Raw genomic sequence first — 18,818 nt, forward strand, 5'->3', positions numbered from 1 at the left:
TAATTTTTTTTTTTCAAAACTACTGTCTAGTTACCATGCCATATACTTGGAGGGCTATGTCCACTCCAAGTGGATGCCCTTTTCCAAATCACACAAGGACACCACCGGGGCTAGTGGAATCCCATCACCACCACCCATTCAGGGAAGAGTAGGTTGATAGATCAAGACTTCCAAAATTTGGACTCTAAATCTAGTTGTTTTTCTATAATACTCCCTCACCTCTGTATCTTCTCAAACGAAGGATGCCTTATTCAGTTGCTGAGTCATGTCCGACTCTTTGTGACCCCATGCACTGTAGCCTGCCAGGCTCCTCTGTTTCCTCCATCTCCCAGAGTTTGCCCAAATTCATGTCCACTGAATCAGTGATGCTCTCTAACCATCTCATCCTCTGCCGCCCCGCTTCTCATTCTGTCTTCAGTCTTTCCCAGCACCAATGTCTTTCCTCGTAAGTCAGCTCTTCACATTGGGTGGCCAAAGTATTGGAGTACGTTTCAGTATCAGTCCTTCCAATGAATATTCAGGGTTGATTCCTTTAGGATTGACTGGTTGGATCTCCTTGCAGTCCAAGGGACTCTGAAGAGTCTTCTCCAGCACCACAATTTGAAAGCATCAATTCTTTGGAGCTCAGCCTTCTTTATGGTCCAACTCTCACATCCATATGTGACCACTGGAAAAATCATAGCTTTGACTCTATGGACCTTTGTCAGCAAAGTGACATCTCTGCTTCCTAATACACTGTTTACATTTGTCATAGCTTTCCTTCCAAGGAGCAGGTGTCTTTTAATTTCATGACTACAGTCACCATCTGCAGTGATTTTAAAACCCAAGGAGGAAAAAAAAAAAACTTGTCACTGCTTCCGCTTTTTCCCCTTCTATTTGCCATAAAGTGATGGGACCAGATGCCATGATCTTAGTTTGTTTTTTTTAATGTTGAATTTCAAAGGAGTTTTTTCACTCTCCTCTTTCACCATCATCAAGAGGCTCTTCAGTTCCTCTTCATTTTCTGCCATTAGAATGGTATCATCTGCATATCTGAGGCTGTCGATATTTCTCTCAGCAGTCTTGATTCCAGCTTGTGATTAATCCAGCCTGGTATTTCACATGATATACTCTGCATAGAAGTTAAATAAGCAGGGTGACAATATACAGCCTAGTTGTACTCCTTTCCCAACTTTGAAAGAGTCAGTTGTTCCATGTCCAGTTCTAACTGTTGCTTCTTGATCTGCACACAGGTTTCTCAGGAGGCAGCTAAGGTGGTCTGGTATTCCCATTTCTTTAAGAATTTCCCAAAGTTTGTTGTGATCTACAAAGTCAAAGTTTAAGACTTTAGCATAGTCAGTGAAGCAGAAGTAGATGTTTTTCTGGAATTCCCTTGCTTTCTCTATGATCTAACAAATGTTGGCAATTGATCTCTGGTTCCTCTGCCTATTCTAAACCCAGCTTTTACATCTGAAAGTTCTCAGTTCACATACTGCTGAAGCCTAGCTTGAAGAATTTTGAGCATAACCTTAATGTGAAATGAGTGCCATTGTATGGTAGTTTGAACGTTCTTTGGCATTGCCCTTCTTTGGGATTGGAATGAAAACTGACCTTTTCCAGCCCAGTGGCTAGAGGATGCCTATAAAGGTGCTTTGTATGCAAGAAAAGGAGACAGAAATGTCATTTGCTATTTAAGTTTTCCATTATGAATCAAGGTACCCTCTTAATTCTTGTATGATTCCAAAAGACATGATGTGTGTTCAAGAAAGACGGTCACTGCAGAATAAGATGGAGACGAGTTATTTGTGGCACTAGCAAGCTCAGGGACAAAGGCGACAGTGATTATGCTAGTGAAGCAGGTGTGTTAGCAAAGTTCTACTGAAACAAGAGGCTAGAATGACACAGAGGACAGTTGGTCTGGGTGTGAAGAACCTGCTGTTGCCACTAAGGTATCACGTAGCAGGAGCCACTTTTCTGTTTGGCAGCAGACATAAATCTTGTTCTAGCACTTGTTCACTGGTGTTTTCTCGGGAGAGAAAAAGGTACCACAAAACAAAAGTACTCATTCTGCTCCTGCAAAAGCATCATCTTTCAAGTGCAGCAAACTGAATCTACCTTGAAAGTTTAATTAAAACCTTACTTGAATTAAACCAACAAAGTTCAATTCACCATGTTTAAAATTGTGCTTCCGGTGAGAGGGGATATGGGGAGAGGGTTGGACTAGGAGTTTGGGATTAGTAGATACAAGCTACTATATATATAGAATAGGTAAACAACAAGGTCCTACTATATAGTACAGGGAACTATACTCAATATCCTCTAAAAGACTATAATGGAAAAGAATATGAAAAACAATATATATGTCTGAATCACTTTGATGTACAGCAGAGACTAACACATTATAAATCAACTAAAGTTCAATAAAATAAATAGAATAAATGCCTCCAAAGTCAGACCCCAAAGGGATGTTGTATAGTTTGTGGTTATACTGGACCTGGGAGTAATATTTATTAGTAAAAGAATCCTTCCTCCTTAGAGGTGTTAAGAATTGAAGAGTTTGAGAAATGCTCAGTCCTGGACTGACCAATACAGTAGCCACTAGCTACATGTGGCCAGAGAGCACTTGAAATAGGGCTAATACAAACTGAGATGTGCTGCAAATGTAAATATAAAATATACCAGAGATTTGAAGATTTAGTACCCCCCCAACATATATCTCATTTATAATTTCTACCTTAATTAAATATTGAAATAGTAACATTTGGGATATACTGAAATAAAGAAAACATACTATTAAAAATAATTTCACCGGCTGCTGCTGCTAAGTTACTTCAGTCGTGTCCAACTCTGTGTGACCCCATAGATGGCAGCCCACCAGGCTCCCCCATCCCTGGGATTCTCCAGGCAAGAACACTGGAGTGGGTTGCCATTTCCTTCTGCAATGCATGAAAGTGAAAAGTGAAAGGGAAGTCGCTCAGTCGTGTCCGACTCTTCAAAACCCCATGGACTGCAGCCTACCAGGCTCCTCTGTCCGTGGGATTTTCCAGGCAAGAGTACTGGAGTGGGGTGCCATCGCCTTCTCCGAATTTCACCTATTCGTCTTTTATTTTTTAGTGTAGCTATTAATTTTTTAAAATTATATATACGGCATGCATTATATTTTTTTAGACAGCACTACCATGGACAGTAGTAGATTTTGCTTTATATATATTAGGTCTAAAATCTATTAGATTTTAAAATCAAAATCATTACTACCTGAGTATCAAAAGCATGCTTTGAAGATATGTGAATTTTGCTATTATTTTAAAATCCCAGTCACTGTATTGGAACAAAATGTTGCTGAAGCTCTCCAAACAGTATTACAGCACTAGGAAAATATTTCCTCACTTGTTAACACTGCTTAACGTTCAGATGAGAGCAAGTAAAATTTTATGGTAATACATTTTAGATTAAATAATTACATATATTGTTTTACTATAAATTGAAGTAGGAAAGGAAAATTTATACTAATTATGTAGTTTAACAGAAAATAAAGTGTCTGTAATTTATTGTCTCACTATATCAATCATATTTTAGAAACATGCTTTTCAGTTAAAAATTGCTACTTTGGTTCTTTTCAATTGAACTAATTTTTACTTTATCAACCATGAGACCGAACAGTGATCTTAAATTGTCAAGTTAGATCACAGAATCAGCTGAGCACTGAAAAGTGGACTACGTAGCTTTATGTTGCACACAGCACCACCTGTTGGAGAAATCTATTCCCGATTTTGAAAAATTGTGGAGGAAAAAGTAAAAACTGAACTTAACCAAGTCAGGACTGTGGTTGGAGTGTAAAGGGGAAAAAAAAAAAATAGACTGTGGTTAGAGTGTTAAAAAAAGAAAAAAGAAAGAAAAAGCATGCTAAAAAACTATTAATTGAACCATGCTGCTGCTAAGTCACTTCAGTCGTGTCCGACTCTGTGCGACCCCACAGATGTCAGCCCATCAGGCTCCGCTGTCCCTGGGATTCTCCAGGCAAGAATACTGGAGTGGGTTGCCATTTCCTTCTCCAATAGATGAAAGTGAAAAGTGAAAGTGAAGCATAACACAATACTAATTTACTCTCAGTCCACTGCCATATAAAAGTTACTTTAAATCAATGGAATGATGCCCACCATGTACATAACTGGACCAGAGCAGTTCCATCACCCCTGCCAGTCAGGGAATAAATACAGGACCAAAGCAGATGAGCAGTACGAATGCCAAGCTTTATACACGTCTGTGTAGTGGACTTGCTAGCAATTCCATGTCTTAATGAACCATTATTGGGTCCAAAAACGACATCAGACATCCTGTCACAGATGTCAGGCAGGGGGCCTCAGCGCCCTCCAGGGACACTGAAGGAGTGTGGGAGACTGGGCCATATCCCGCCTCACCTTCAGTGTTGGAGTGAATGAGGCGGACTTGCGGACACCGCAGGTCTAGGCCCCTCGGAGCACAGTACACTTCCATGTTTGTGACACATGCTGAGTTACTGATTGGTGTTTAGCTTTAAGACATTATATCTGATCCTGATTTTGAAGATAGGATTATATTCATTGTTTCTTGTCTGGATATAGTACCAGTGGTTAAAAGAAGGGTTGAGGAAAGTTATGTAAGGGGGCTAATTGCTTAAAAAGCCTTTTATATAGAAAAGTAATCTAACGTGGAAGAATATTTTTCTAGAAAGTAACATGGCGAAGCAGATGCAAAGAATATGAGGCTTCTGCAGTCACAGCAGAAAACCTTAGAATGACTGATTATTCCAGCGTGGCCAAACATGCCCTCCCTCACTTCTCTTCCTCCAGAAAACATTCCCTAAAGCCCAGTCCAAGTTAGACCCACTGGTAAATAGTCTACGGCACCTGGCCTGTCTTCTTCTGTAAGCAGGCTTTGAACTTTGCTCTCTTCATGGTGGACTCTATAAAGTTCATGTGCGCAGAGAATGGCTCTGCCTGGTGACAGTCATTATGCCCCATGTACGTAACAGCTCTTAGCAGTGTTGTCTCTTCATCATAATTTGTTGACTGAATGAAAAAATGAATGACTTTTATCCAGGCACGTGCTGCCACTCTTGGTGACACATTTCCTCAGTAATTTAGTGACCCATATCTAAGAGAGAGAGCAACTTCTAAACAAACAGATGCCACAAATGAGGAGAGGAGGTCTGGGAGGCAGGAAAAGGGCGTGTAATGATTAGAAATTAGTTTTCTAAAAATTAACTTCAAGATATAGGGTCATTAGAAATTACAGGGATTGCTAAACCTGGAGGGGAAAACAAACAGATATGTCATTGTTTCCAGACATTCTGCATCATTAGCCCTCAATTACTTGTGCAAATCTGAATAACAAAGGTCTCTACCTTGGTGTAAAATAATGCTGATCCAGACAGATGAATAGCAGATGCCAGAATTCAATGAGTTAAATTACTAAAATTATGGGACCTTTCTGTACAGTCTTTGCAACTTCCCATGAATCTAATTTTTCCAAAATAAAAATTGAAAAAGTTCCTACTATGTTTTCTTTGAGGAAGAAGGGTCAAGTTTATAATTTGAGGGTTTCTTCCTATAACCTCACGGAGGGCTAGTTCCAAAAGTTGCATGTTCAGATGGAGCTGAACTTTAGTTCCAAGAAATGAATGTCTATAATTTTCTGAAATATTTCAGTGAGTATATTACAAGTGTGTTATTGCTCCCCATATTCTATGAAAAAAAATATTAGTTGCTCAGTCATGTCTGACTCTGTGACTCCATGGACAATCGCCTGCCTGGGGTCTTCTACCCATGGAATTCTGCAGGCAAGAATACTGGAGTGGGTAGTCATTCCCTTCTCCACGGGATCTTCCTAACCCAGGGATTGAACCTGGGTCTCCTGAATTGCAGGCAGATTCTTTACTGTCTGAGCCACCAAATTTTATAGCCAGAGTTAAACAGTATAAGTTTATCTTTTATTTCCCTCATTTCCCCCAATTTATCTGCTACTTAATTTTCTGTTATTGGGAAATTTTCCCTTAAAAACTGAATGAAATTAAAATGATAGCAGTTCTGATTTATACACTTGTAGAGATGCAAAACAGAAATAGTGTTATCTTTCTTTAAAAGAAATCCAAACTTTGATCTGCCACAGGCAGGCTCTATGGCTCTCCTCTATCTCCAAGGTTGTGTGACCTTGGAAAGAATATGTAACCTAAGTTATGTCAACAGAACTATGCTGGTGGTTTTTGTATCATTTATTTGTCATATCTATTGCAGAGGAAAATTTCTTATCCTGATCTTATAAACAAGTAATGTAGGGCTCAGAGTTCAGGAATCTGTCCAAAGTCCAAGCTCACTGGTTTGAGAACTGGATTTGAACCTAAGATACCTGTCTACAAAAACTTTCCACAGACCCATATGAGCTAGCCTGCCTTTTTGAATTCTGATATTCTAAGACTCCATTTTTTCCCACCAATCATTATTAAATACTCCATTCTTAGAAGAGCAAGCTAAGAGAACATTCACATGACCAGAAATGAAACCCCAGGAACAGAAATCATCCTTTGTGAAACCTTTAGCTTGTATTTCTTCTGTAGACTATTCACTGTCAAACCTGCAGATCACAAACAGCCTTTAGAAAACAGATTCCATACAGGAAAGAGAATCATGGACTCATTTAACCAAGTTATCAAGACATTTGTGACATGCATGTAAGAGTGAGGCCAGACTGATCAAGGTGGTAGTTTAAATGCTTTAAGAAAAACTTATTTCATGGGAATGTGATTTCAGTTCTGTTATTTATGATTCATTGTATTATGACGTTCATAAGCATTCATATTTGCAAAGCATTTTATGATCCTTCTTGCTCTGTTGCAAAATCTCATTTACAGAAAATACTGTCACACCTTTTACCAAGAAGGAAACTAAATGAGTTACAAAGTACTTAAGAAATTTATCATTCATCAGCAAGGCAAGAATGCTGTAGAACATTAGCTTCCATTTCCTATTCCACTGTCATCAGAGCTTTCTGCTTCTGGAGTGAGCGAATAAGAAGTCATGTCATCTTTTGGATCAGGGTCTTTGCATATCTATCCACTAAGTGAAAGTCTCTCAGTTGTGTCTGATTCTTTGTGATCCCATGAACTATACAGTCCATGGAATTCTCCAGACCAGAATACTAGAGTGGGTAGCCTTTCCCTTCTCCAGGGAAGCTTCCCAACCCAGGTATCAAACTCAGGTTTCTCGCATTGCAGGCAGATTCTTTACCAGCTGAGCCACAGGGAAGCCCAAGAATACTGGAGTGGGTAGCCTATCCCTTCTCCAGGGGATCTTCCCAACCCAGGAATTGAACTGGGGTCTCCTGCATTGCAGGCAGATTCTTTACCAACTGAGCTATCAGGAAAGCCCTGATGTCCACTGCTCATCCATTTATCATTATCTATTCACTACTCATTATCTATCCACTACTTATCTGTTTATCAACCACTAACCACTGGTTCAGCTTTAAAGAATCTGCCTGGCAAGCAGGAGATGGATGTTTGGTTCCTAGGTCCAGAAGAGGCCCTGGAGAATGAAATGGCAACCCACTGTCACTCCAGTATTCTTGCCTGGGAAATCCCTTGGACAGAGGAGCCTGGTGGGCTACAGTCCATGGGCTGCAAAGAGTAGGGCATGACTTAGTAACTAAACAGCAGCAGCAGCAGCAACCCATGTGCCCGCTAGCCTGCAAAGACACTGTGTTAAATAGTGGTTGGTTTTGTCCCTTCTCCCACCTGGGTCTTAGCTCTAGCAGACCAGCTAAGTTAATGTGGGCAAGTCACTTAACCTATCTGAACTTCAGACACTTACTTCACCAAAATGCTATGTGGGCAAAATAGTAATTGACCTGCCACAAGGTAGACATGCAGTAAGTGTAAATTTTAACCTTCCTCCTGGCCAAACCTATTTCAGAATTCACCTCTCTTTTCCCTTTGATGTCGGTGTATGTAGGAGACAGGGGAAAAAAAAAAAAACTTGTAACGGATTAAAAGAGAGGGATTCCAGGGTCCTTTCATTGTGCAGGCATTAGAATCATCCTGAAAAGTAAGAAGCTCTTAATATTTTTTATGCCCTTGTCTCCTTTAATTCTATAGCTATGGAGTGGTTTAGTACATCCTTTTAAAAATCATTTAAAATTAATAGATATTTATTGTTCCCCCATAAGTACCTCTTCTCATATTGAAATGTCCTTGTTTTTCATGGGATCCTGTTGTTATGTTTTTAATAATTTGGGGTCTGGATACTTAAAGACAGATACAGGGTAAGAGTCTACTAAGACTTTGCTTCTCAACTATGTCAAGTCATAAAGTCACCTGAGTTGAGGAGGGAAGTTTCAGGGTCCATCCCTGGGCTCCCAACTCAGAATCTCCATTACAGAAGCCTAGGAGTCTCTGCTATGAACACATAACACTGTGTTACTTCTGATGTGGCCAGTTTGGGGGCACACTGCTCTGGGAGCTAGATGACAGAGGAATTGCTAACAGCTTTAAAAGAGATTGAGTACAACACAGAGGGTCCCTGAGTCACTGGCAAATCCTAAAAGATGTCAGAAATGGAGCATGCAGCTTCTCCATTTACCACTCATTTGCTGCATCTGATGGGTACACCTCACCTATTTGGAGCTGCCTTAGTGCTTCACGCAAGGTAATGTGGCCTAAGTGTGATACAGTGACCTCCATTACACAAAGTGGCAGTTCTTCCTAAATCCACTGCATTTGTTTCCAGGGGCAAAACATCTGTTTCTACCTTGTTGTTGTTTTTTCAGTCACTAAATCGTGTCCAACTCTTTGCAACCTGTGGACCGCAGCATGCCAGGCTTCCCTGTCCCTCACTATGTCCCTGAGTTTGTCCAAGATCCTGTCCATTGAATCGGTGATGCTATGCAACCATCTCATCCTCTGCTGCCCTCTCTCTTCTCCTTTTGCCTTCAGTCTTTCCCAGCATCAGGGTGTTTTCCAATGAGTCGACTCTTCACATCCGGTGGCCGAAGTGTTGGAGCTTCAGCTTCAACATCAGTGCTTCCGATGAGTATTCAGGGTTGATTTCCTTTAGAATTGACTAGTTTGATCTCCGTGCTGTCCAAGCTCCTCTAACTCCTTACAAATGTACATGCAGACACCCACAACACTCACAAGCACAAGCAGCTAAGAAGTACACATTATCATAAGTCCCCAGAAAGATGCCTTGCTCCTTCCAGTGGGTCCAGACTGATTGGAGTAAGCTTAATACTCACAGGATACACACTTGTTACATTTCAGTTTAGGACATCTGTCTTGTTTGAAGGGTGTAATTTCATGGCAGAGTCCATGTAAATTGCTTGCACTATGTGGGATCCTGAGCCATTTCTAAAGGAGGACATAATCATAGCTTTGAGACAGAAGGAAATAAAGAATCTACTTAGCCGATGGTGATGAGTTGCACAGCAATTGAAACAAACTATAAGAACTTTCTCAGTTGGAGCAGACATTATGAATTCTGGGAATTCAGACTTTTTAAAATAAGCCAGATCATAGGAAAGGAAATATATCTGCTCTGAATGGAAACTTTATTCTCTGTCAAGTGCTGAATAGGTGAAAACTTGCCCGGAATATTTTCCTGAACAAACTCTTTGATTCCTTCCTGTTTTTTTCTATAGTAGCCTTTTAAAATTATTATTATTATTTACTTTTGTTTTCTTTTTCTTCACTAGAGACTCAGTATTTAGGTTTTGATAGAGCAGACGGGAAGGAGATGGTTAAAAAAACAAATGTTGGACCAAGATTCCAGTTCCATCTTTGATCTGGGTTGACCCTATTTCTCTCCTAGTTAACAGTTAACTTGGTAGTGGTTAATCTGTAAAATGAGAATATGCCACTGATCCAATTACGTAACCGTCTGTTTTACCTTTCTACACATTTCTGTGTAGAGTATGCCATGATCTCAGCCCTGTGTCTAATAAGAGGAGGCGGATGCGTTGACAGTGGAGCGATGGTAGGCATGTACTGTAGGTATCAGGGGAAACGAAAGGAGGTTTCTATGAGTAGCAAACAACAAAACAAAACCAATCCCTTGCCCGAGGTGTAGGGATCTCCCCTTTATTTTGTAGCAATTAAAACCACCCCAGCATGTAAACCCAAAAGTAACACTCTTATTCCCCATCCTCTCCTCACTTCACCTCCAACTCCACTTCCCAGTGCTAACAGCATAGAAGGTTTCTTCTGCAAATTTCTCTTATAAAAGAATACCAGCATAGATTATGCTTTTCCTCTAAAAAGGATCATACCATGCATATTGCTTAGCATCTTTTTTCTTTCCTCACTTTACACATATGTCAATCACTACCTGTCTGGCTCCCTCCTTCCCTCACAGCTCACCTCTAACGTCACCTCCTCAGAGAGGTGTTTCCTGATCCTTCACCCATTAGATTGTAATCTGCCTGTGGCCATAACTTTAGTTTGCTCTCTGCTGTACCCCTGGTGACTAGACCAGTGCCAGCACACAGCATGTTCTCAATAAATCCTTGGTAAATGGATGGATCTGAATCCTCCAGCCACTTGCTGTGGGAGTGAGAGTGTGGATGAACTGATTTATCAAACCAGTGCTGTTACTGATGGGCACACAGGCTCTTTCAAGCTTTAGTCATTCAAGCAATGCTGCTTTGCCTGTGCTTATAAGAGAATGTCTTCCCTGATGGCTCAGACGGTAAAGCGTCTGCCTACAATGCAGGAGACCTGGGTTCAATCCCTGGGTTGGGAAGATCTCCTGGAGAAGGAAATGGCAACCCACTCCAGTATTCTTGCCTGGAATATCCTGAAAATCCCATGGATGGAGGAGCTTAGTAGGCTACAGTCCGTGAAGTTGCAAAGAGTCGGACACGACTGAGCGACTTCACTTTCATTTCCCCTTTATAAGAGAATGTCAGAAAATGGGATTGCTGGGTCAAGGGATAGATGCAGTTTCATTTTGAATAGAAGATGCCCATTTACACTATCAAAAGATTATTGCTATTCACACCCACCAGCAATGACTGAAAGCATCTGTTTTCCCCCAATTTTCTCTTGATATTATTGGTTTTTAATCTTACCTGGAGGTGGGTGTAGCAAGAGGTTGAACTGTGTTTGAATTGGTATTTCCAGGTAAATTACGAAGATTGAATATTTTAATATGTTTATTGGCCGTTTTCTGTGAATCTTCTGTTTATAACATTTTGCCAGTTTGTGCTGCTTTCTCTGTCATCTTGTCAACAACTTGTAGCTGCCATTAGTATTGAGCATATTAGTTCTTCATTTGTTATGTGTGGCTATTACCTTTCCCAGCCTACCTTTTGTCATTCATTTACTATTTTTGCCATAGAAAGCTTTACGTTTGTATATAGTCAAACTGCCTTTTACAAGGAGCTTAGCTCAGTGCTCTGTTGTGACCTAGATGACTGGGATGGGAAGAAGGTCCATGAGGGAGGAGGTATATGTATAATATAGCTGATTCACTTTGCTGTGCAGCAAAAACTAACATAAAGTTAAAAACTAACTAAAGCAAAAACTAACATAGAGTAAAGCAACTCTATCCCAATTAAAATAATTTTTTTTTAGGAAATAAATGTTATTTAAATTTTATAAAACTGCCTTTTAGGCCTCTAAGTGTCCATTTTTTAAACTTTATTTTTAATTGGAGGATAACTGCTTTACAATATTTTATTGGTTTCTGTCATATATCAATGAATATGATTCAGAAAATGAATCAGCCATAAGTATGAGTGTCCAGTTTTGAATATGAAAGTTTCTCCTATCCAAGGCTAAAAGATGCTCTTGATTTTTTTTGGTGATATTTTAATTTTTAAGTAATTAAGTCTCTTGTCCAAAGGGAATTTTTATTAATATATGGTAAGATATAGTGATGGAGCTTTAGCTTTGTTCTTCCAAATAGATTTTCAGTTATATCAATATCATCTTTTAAATAAACCATCTTTTCCTGACTGAATTAAAGTTTAAATGTATGACTTTGATTTAAATATACTAAATACATAATAGATATATAAAAGTAGATATATATGGAAACTTGCATATATACTATAAATGTATATATGTGTGTATGGGTACACATATATGAAGGTAAATCTATTTCTTGATTCTATTTTGTCTCCCTGACCTACGTGTCTATTCTTATATATTTCTTATACATATTTAACAATGTTTCTTTATATAACTCTTTTATTGTGATATTTATAAGTTTGCAAATTTTATAAATTTCCCCTTACAAATCTTTTCTAAAATGCTTTTCTACTCTTCTTAGTCTCAAATATTATTTTGTTTGTTGTTTAAAATCATTTATTTTCATTAAACCTCTCAGAATTCTGCATAAAGTTGGGCTTTTGAAAGAAATCCATTTGGCTTCACTGTAGGAAGTGGACTGGAGTAAGGGGAGGCGAAGACAGGGAGATGGTTAAGGGGTGGTATCAGTAATGTGGGTTTCCCAGGTGGCACCAAGTGATAAAGAATCCACCTGCCATTGCAGGAGATGCAAGAGACGGGAGTTCAATCCCTGGGTTGGGAAAATCTAAGTAGAAAATGGCAACCCACTCCAGTATTCTTGCCTGGAAAATTCCATGGACAGAGGAACCTGGTGGGCTACAGTCCATGTGATCATGAAGAGTCAGAGAGCTGGTTGAAACAGGGTCTGAACCAAAGGGATGACAGGAGAATACACCATTTCCAAAAGAGAACCAACTGGACTTTGATCTTTGGATATGAAGTACAAAGGAAAGTCAGTCAAAGCTAGCAGACTGGAGGACTGGGCAAGGTGTAAAACAAACCATCTTCCAGAGTTAGGACTACAGGGCAAGAAGTAGGTTTGCAGGTGGACAGAAGGGAAGATGTATCCACTTGTAGGTAAATTGAGCTTGATGGATGAAAGCCATTGATGAGTAGACAGATAGTGGTGATGATACAGATAATTTGAGTAATTTAAAAATATTTTAGGGATGTCCCTGGCATTCCAGTGATTAAGAATCCACCTTCCAGTGAAGGACATGTGGGTTCAGCCCCTGGTCAGGCAGCTAAGATCCCACATGCTTGCAGCCAAAAGAACAAAACCTAAAACAGAAGGAATATTGTAATGAATTCAATAAAGACTTGAAAAATAGTCCACATCAAAACAAATATTTTAAAATATTTTTAAGAGATTTTCAAATAAAGTTCCAGAGTCTTTCACACATAGTGAGCTACTTACTTTCTTGTGAGGCCCTTCTAATTTATGACTCATTCTTTGGGCAGTTGAGGGCATTATTATAAATAATTACAGAATTAACATATCTCTTGTTGAAGAGCAGAAATTTGTCCATTTGTGGCAAAAGGCCAGTTTTTGAAAATGTTTATTCCTCTTTAGTAGAAATATTTTTCTACAAATACTGCATATGAATAGCTTTATAAACATTTTTGCAAAGCTTAGTATTATTTTAAGGTCACTATAGTTTTCTCTATGTCATAAAGCTCTGTTTTGACTACTGAATCTAAATAATTTTACCTCTCAGAATTACACATCAGTTTGTCTCAAGGTATTGTGTAGATAGGCTTATTCTCATGGCTTTTTCATTCATTTTTTTCTTTTCAGAACTTGACAGCCTGGAGGAGTTAGGGAAAAAGCGCATCTGCAGGATTATCACTAAGGATTTCCCCCAGTATTTTGCAGTGGTTTCACGGATTAAGCAAGAAAGTAATCAGATTGGTCCTGAAGGTGGAATTCTGAGCAGCACCACTGTGCCGCTTGTCCAAGCTTCTTTCCCAGAGGGTGCTTTAACCAAAAGAATTCGAGTAGGCCTCCAGGTAATGTTCACAAAAAGTTTTCTCCTTGGTATACAGAGAGAGCATGTGAGCATGTTCTGCTCTGAAAACTGCTGTCATGACTCATCCTAATGATATATTGCTAACTGAAGCATTGGGCCATTGGGGAAATCATCAATCTATTTTAAATAAAAAGTACAAAGTTAGCTAAGAGGCTTATCAAAATAGGTACATATTTTAGGGTTTTTCTGTTTAGATGTATCACTTGAAACATCTTTTTTTGTTTGTATGATAGAAAAAAAGATGAAAGATCTTTTTTTTAATCATAGATTACTGGTCTCAGTAATGTGGAGCAACAAAGCACCAAAGAGCACATATACCATTAAAGAAACAAACCATATTTCATTTGGTTTATGATATGCCACATCACAAAAATCAGCAATAGTGAAACTTGCAAGCTTTCAAATTTTAGTTCAAGCAAATCATAAATGCTGGGTTTTATCCAACCAGTTGGAACCTGTTTTGGTTTGGAAAGCTGGCTGAAACTCTTGGCAAGAATGGTCTTTCTTGAGTTTATTCATTTCTGTTAGAACCTAGCCAGAACTTTTTTTTTTTTTTTTCCTACTGAATAAGGAAAATAACCTGAAATAACTTTGTTTTGTTACTTAATATAGTAATTAATAATTTGACTGAGAGTTCAGTAAACATTTGGACCTAAAGAGACTACCTTATATTTCAGTAGTATGAAGTTCCCTTCAACTGTCCCCCCATATTGAATATTTTACCAAATAGCAAAGAAACAAAAAAAAAAAGAAGAAGAATTAGGCTTATTAGACTAGAATTGAGGTCCATTGCAATCTCGTATGCCTTTTTGTTACTTAACTCTGGAAACGTCCATTTTTACATGAGTATAAGTTGCCTTTGTAGTATTTTACTAAATGCCCTGCGTAGATATAAAATATACTCGACTCAATGTCTGTTGTCCTTCAGATAGACCGAGAGGTTTCTCTGCTCTGAGATCCGATTCCCCTCTCTCTGTCATGCAAGCCCAGGCCTGTGTTCTGTTGGGGACGTACTCAAGCTGTTAGTTCCTGCTAACAGTGTTATATTTGATTCATTGTTTCCTGAAACAGAAAGGAGGAATAAGAGAGAGGTTTTTTTTTTTTGCCCTGTAAATTTTTAATAAATTTTCTTTAAAATAACAAAAGTTCTGGGGGGTTATAGTCTCTTCCATTCCCAAATACCAATAAACATATTAAAATATGCTAAACTTCACTCAGTAAAACATCTAACATTAAAAAAAGATGGACAATACCAAGTGTCAGCAAATATGCAGAACAACTGGAACACTCACACTTGCTGGTGAGAATTAGAAGTGGTCCTGCAACCAGCATTTTGGAAAATGGTGTGGCAGTTCCGTTGTAATGGTGGTCATACGTGTACCTCAAACAGCAATTTGGCTCTTAGAAATACAACTACCAGAAATGCCTATATATGGCCATCACCAGGCATACACAAGAATGTTAACAGCAGAAGTAAGACATTTTTTGGTTGTTGTTTTTGGTCTTTTCCTCCTCAACTAAAAAGTCGACTTTCTGATAAGAGAAAAATGTCCAACTTCATTTAAGGTCCTCTCTCTCGTCTCTAGGCCCAGCCTGTTCCAGATGAAATTGTGAAAAAGATCCTTGGAAACAAAGCAACATTTAGCCCAATTGTCACTGTGGAACCAAGAAGAAGGAAATTCCATAAGCCTATCACAATGACCATTCCGGTGCCCCCAGCCTCGGGAGAAGGCGTCTCCAATGGGTACAAGGGAGATACCACACCCAATCTGCGCCTTCTCTGTAGCATTACAGGTTTGGTTAAGTTGTTGCTGTTCTTGCTGTTTTTGCCATAGCACTTGCAATGATTCTGTACAAAGACAGAAAACCTTTAAACATCAAAAAAAACAAATACGTTTTACTTGTCCATCACCTCATCTCTATTATCCATGTAATTATTTCTTGAAGATGCTGATAGCATGACTGTTCAAATTCAGTGATACCACTTTTCCTGCTTTTAAGTTTAGTGTTAATAATTGAGCTTTTTAAAGGTGATTGAGGTATTACTGAATTTACTGGAGCAGCTAGTAGTCTCTCTGTGACTTAGGTTACTGACCTAGAAACACCCTGTAAGCTATAGGAAATTGGATGGGCTCTGGGGGAAACAGAGGCTCCCACAAAGGACCAAGAGTAGGGAAGAGCCCAGGGAATTCATGAATCTTTTTACCTACTCTGTTCACAAGTGTGATCCAAGAGACTAAACATGCAGGGTTTAGGTGACAGGCATCTTTTGTGATAAGCTCCCAGAATCCAGAGCTAATGCATCATCTGATTAACCTAACACGATGTTTAACTTAAAGTCCAAGGTTAAGATAGGTTTTCTCACTTGTTTTTTTTTCTAAAGAATAATTTTAATGACTGGTTCCCTTTTTAGCCTGGAAAATTAAATGATTCAGGCAGGATAAAATGGACTTCCTCTTAACTTTCTGATAGTTCTTGCCATTGTTGTATTTAAAAAAATCATATTGTCTACCTGAAGCAACAAATCTTTGCACTTGTAGATTGTGGCTTAAAATGAAGTTGTGTGCCCCAAGTTTAAGCCATTCATTAGTAGCTAGACAAGCAGAAAAGTAATTTTTTTCTAATCTAATATTATCTTACTAGGAGATCACTATAAGGTGGTAAAAGGAAAGTAAAGAGGAAAACTACCTTTAGTGCATGTCATTAATTGAAAGTGTTTGAGTTTTACAAGTTACTGGCTATACAGAAAGAACAGGATGATGATAAAAATTTTACAAGGAGCATATCTATAATAAAGTCAATATATCTGCTGTTGTTCTCTCAGGGGGCACATCGCCTGCTCAGTGGGAAGACATCACAGGAACTACTCCTTTGACATTTATAAAGGATTGTGTCTCTTTTACAACCAATGTTTCAGCCAGGTATGGAAATAAAGGCTTTCAAAAAGCATTAGGAATTGTTTTTTATTATCTTTTGGAAAGCAAAAAAATGTTGTGCTTAATACCAGTATGATTATTCTTTAAAATGTTGATGGTAAAGTTGGGCCTAACTCCAGAAATTTTAAATTCACTTGGATGTCATCTTATCCAGTCCTCACAGGAAGCTGTAAGATGGTAAACTTGCTTCTTCCAGTAGAAATTCTTAGCAATTCATAAAAACTAATAAGATTTCCTTTCTTTCCCATTTTCTACCATAAAATTCTTATTCCTTCCAAGGTGAAGTAATAAATTCTTAAACAGGAGTAGAAAGGAAGGTTTATTAAGGGTATGTATAAGATGGGAAGGAGAGTTTTATGGAAAGGAAAATAGAGGAAAAAATTCCTTAGCATTTTCTTAGCAAAATCATAACAAATAATAAATGTAGGGTTTCTTTGATAAACACAAGTAAACATCTTTGCTATTTGTTTAAATGAACAAGTAATGTTTTGGTTTAGTTCCTTTATATACTCTACTTTTTTTAAATGGTAAATTTTTTTAAGATTTGGCTTTGAAATCTCATTTTTATACTTTTGTTACTGTTTTGTTTTTGTCTTCCTCAGATTTTGGCTTGCAGACTGCCATCAAGTTTTAGAAACTGTAGGGTTAGCCACACAGCTGTACAGAGAATTAATATGTGTTCCATATATGGCCAAGTTTGTTGTTTTTGCCAAAATGAATGATCCTGTAGAATCCTCTCTGCGATGTTTCTGCATGACAGATGATAAAGTGGATAAAACTTTAGAGCAGCAAGAGAATTTTGAGGAAGTTGCAAGAAGCAAAGACATTGAGGTACCTTGTTTTCAGCAAGTTCATTCTATTACATTCTCGAGATACGGAGTTTTCCATTTTGAGGTCATAATATAGCATGTACTATAAATTTCAAGTTCGTTGTTAATTTTAGTTTTCGTTTTAAAATTTTGATACAGATTCACTCTTGAATAATTTTAAGTATCTTTGAGACTACTTTAGTTGGTTAAAATGCACCACCAAGGACTCTTAAATAATTTTAAGTATCTTTGACACTATTTTAGTTGGTTAAAATGCACCACCAAGGACTCTTAAATAATCTTAAGTATCTTTCAGACTATTTTAGTTGGTTAAAATGCACCACCAAGGAATCTAGGTCATGATCACAATTTTCCTGTGGCTACCTGAGTTATTATCATAGTCACTGTCTATACACATCACCATGATTTTCCACTTTTCAAACCAGTAATCAGATAAGTATCCAAGAGTTCAAAACAACTTTCAGACTCTATGGATAAGTGATTGATATCAGGCACATTCTCAAATATGTTTAAAATTGGGAGAATAAATCTATAATTCACTTACATGTCCATGTTACAGTTTCCAGTCACAGTTACTGTGAACCAATAATTATTTTTGTGGTAAATAGATGTAACTGCCCAATCAGAAGATAAATGTGACATAGAAACATATCAATCTTAATGTTATATTGACTTAAAATCTCCGAACTCTCTCAATTTACATGAACATTAAATTATGTATTTCTTTTACTCTAAAAGGTTCTTGAAGGAAAACCTATTTATGTTGACTGTTATGGAAACCTGGCCCCACTTACCAAAGGAGGACAGCAACTTGTTTTTAATTTTTATGCTTTCAAAGAAAATAGACTGCCATTTTCCATCAAGGTAAATCACCTTCAAGAGAGATCCTGTGGATTTTTTTTTTTTAAATACCCTTAAAGATTAAAAAAGATTATAATGATTTATTCTGTTTAAAATATCCCTCCAAACTTTAATTCATAGGAATGAGATCATATTTTTGTCTTAGTTCTGTGTCAGTGTACTTCTGAGCCAGGAAAAACTTTAGAATTAATAAAAAGAGTTTCTGCCTTTTAAACAGTTAAGTGATCATTTATATTTAGACAAATGTTTATAAGCCCAAGCAGTCTAGAGCAATAACACGCATCTGGAATGCTCAGTAATCAAATAATGGATGAAATCCAGGTTGAGTATGCGTTTCATCTTTATTTCTGGTCAAGCCCAG

At 38.0% G+C, this 18,818-nt stretch overlaps 1 protein-coding gene across 3 annotated transcripts in view; it reads left to right on the top strand.

The window, feature by feature from the left end:
* Positions 1-18,818, top strand: part of ANK3 (ankyrin 3) — a 372,120-nt gene that overhangs the window by 292,423 nt on the left and 60,879 nt on the right. For all 3 annotated transcript variants that reach the window (XM_040242313.1, XM_040242315.1, XM_040242314.1), the window contains 5 exons: positions 13,599-13,810; positions 15,417-15,624; positions 16,655-16,751; positions 17,369-17,597; positions 18,335-18,460. In XM_040242313.1, coding sequence (XP_040098247.1) covers positions 13,599-13,810; positions 15,417-15,624; positions 16,655-16,751; positions 17,369-17,597; positions 18,335-18,460 — 872 coding nt within the window. The remainder of the gene's footprint in view (positions 1-13,598; positions 13,811-15,416; positions 15,625-16,654; positions 16,752-17,368; positions 17,598-18,334; positions 18,461-18,818) is intronic.

This window comes from Oryx dammah, unplaced genomic scaffold (assembly GCF_014754425.2).
Source record: "Oryx dammah isolate SB20612 unplaced genomic scaffold, SCBI_Odam_1.1 HiC_scaffold_6, whole genome shotgun sequence".
In the NCBI taxonomy this organism is placed as follows: Eukaryota; Metazoa; Chordata; class Mammalia; order Artiodactyla; family Bovidae; genus Oryx; species Oryx dammah.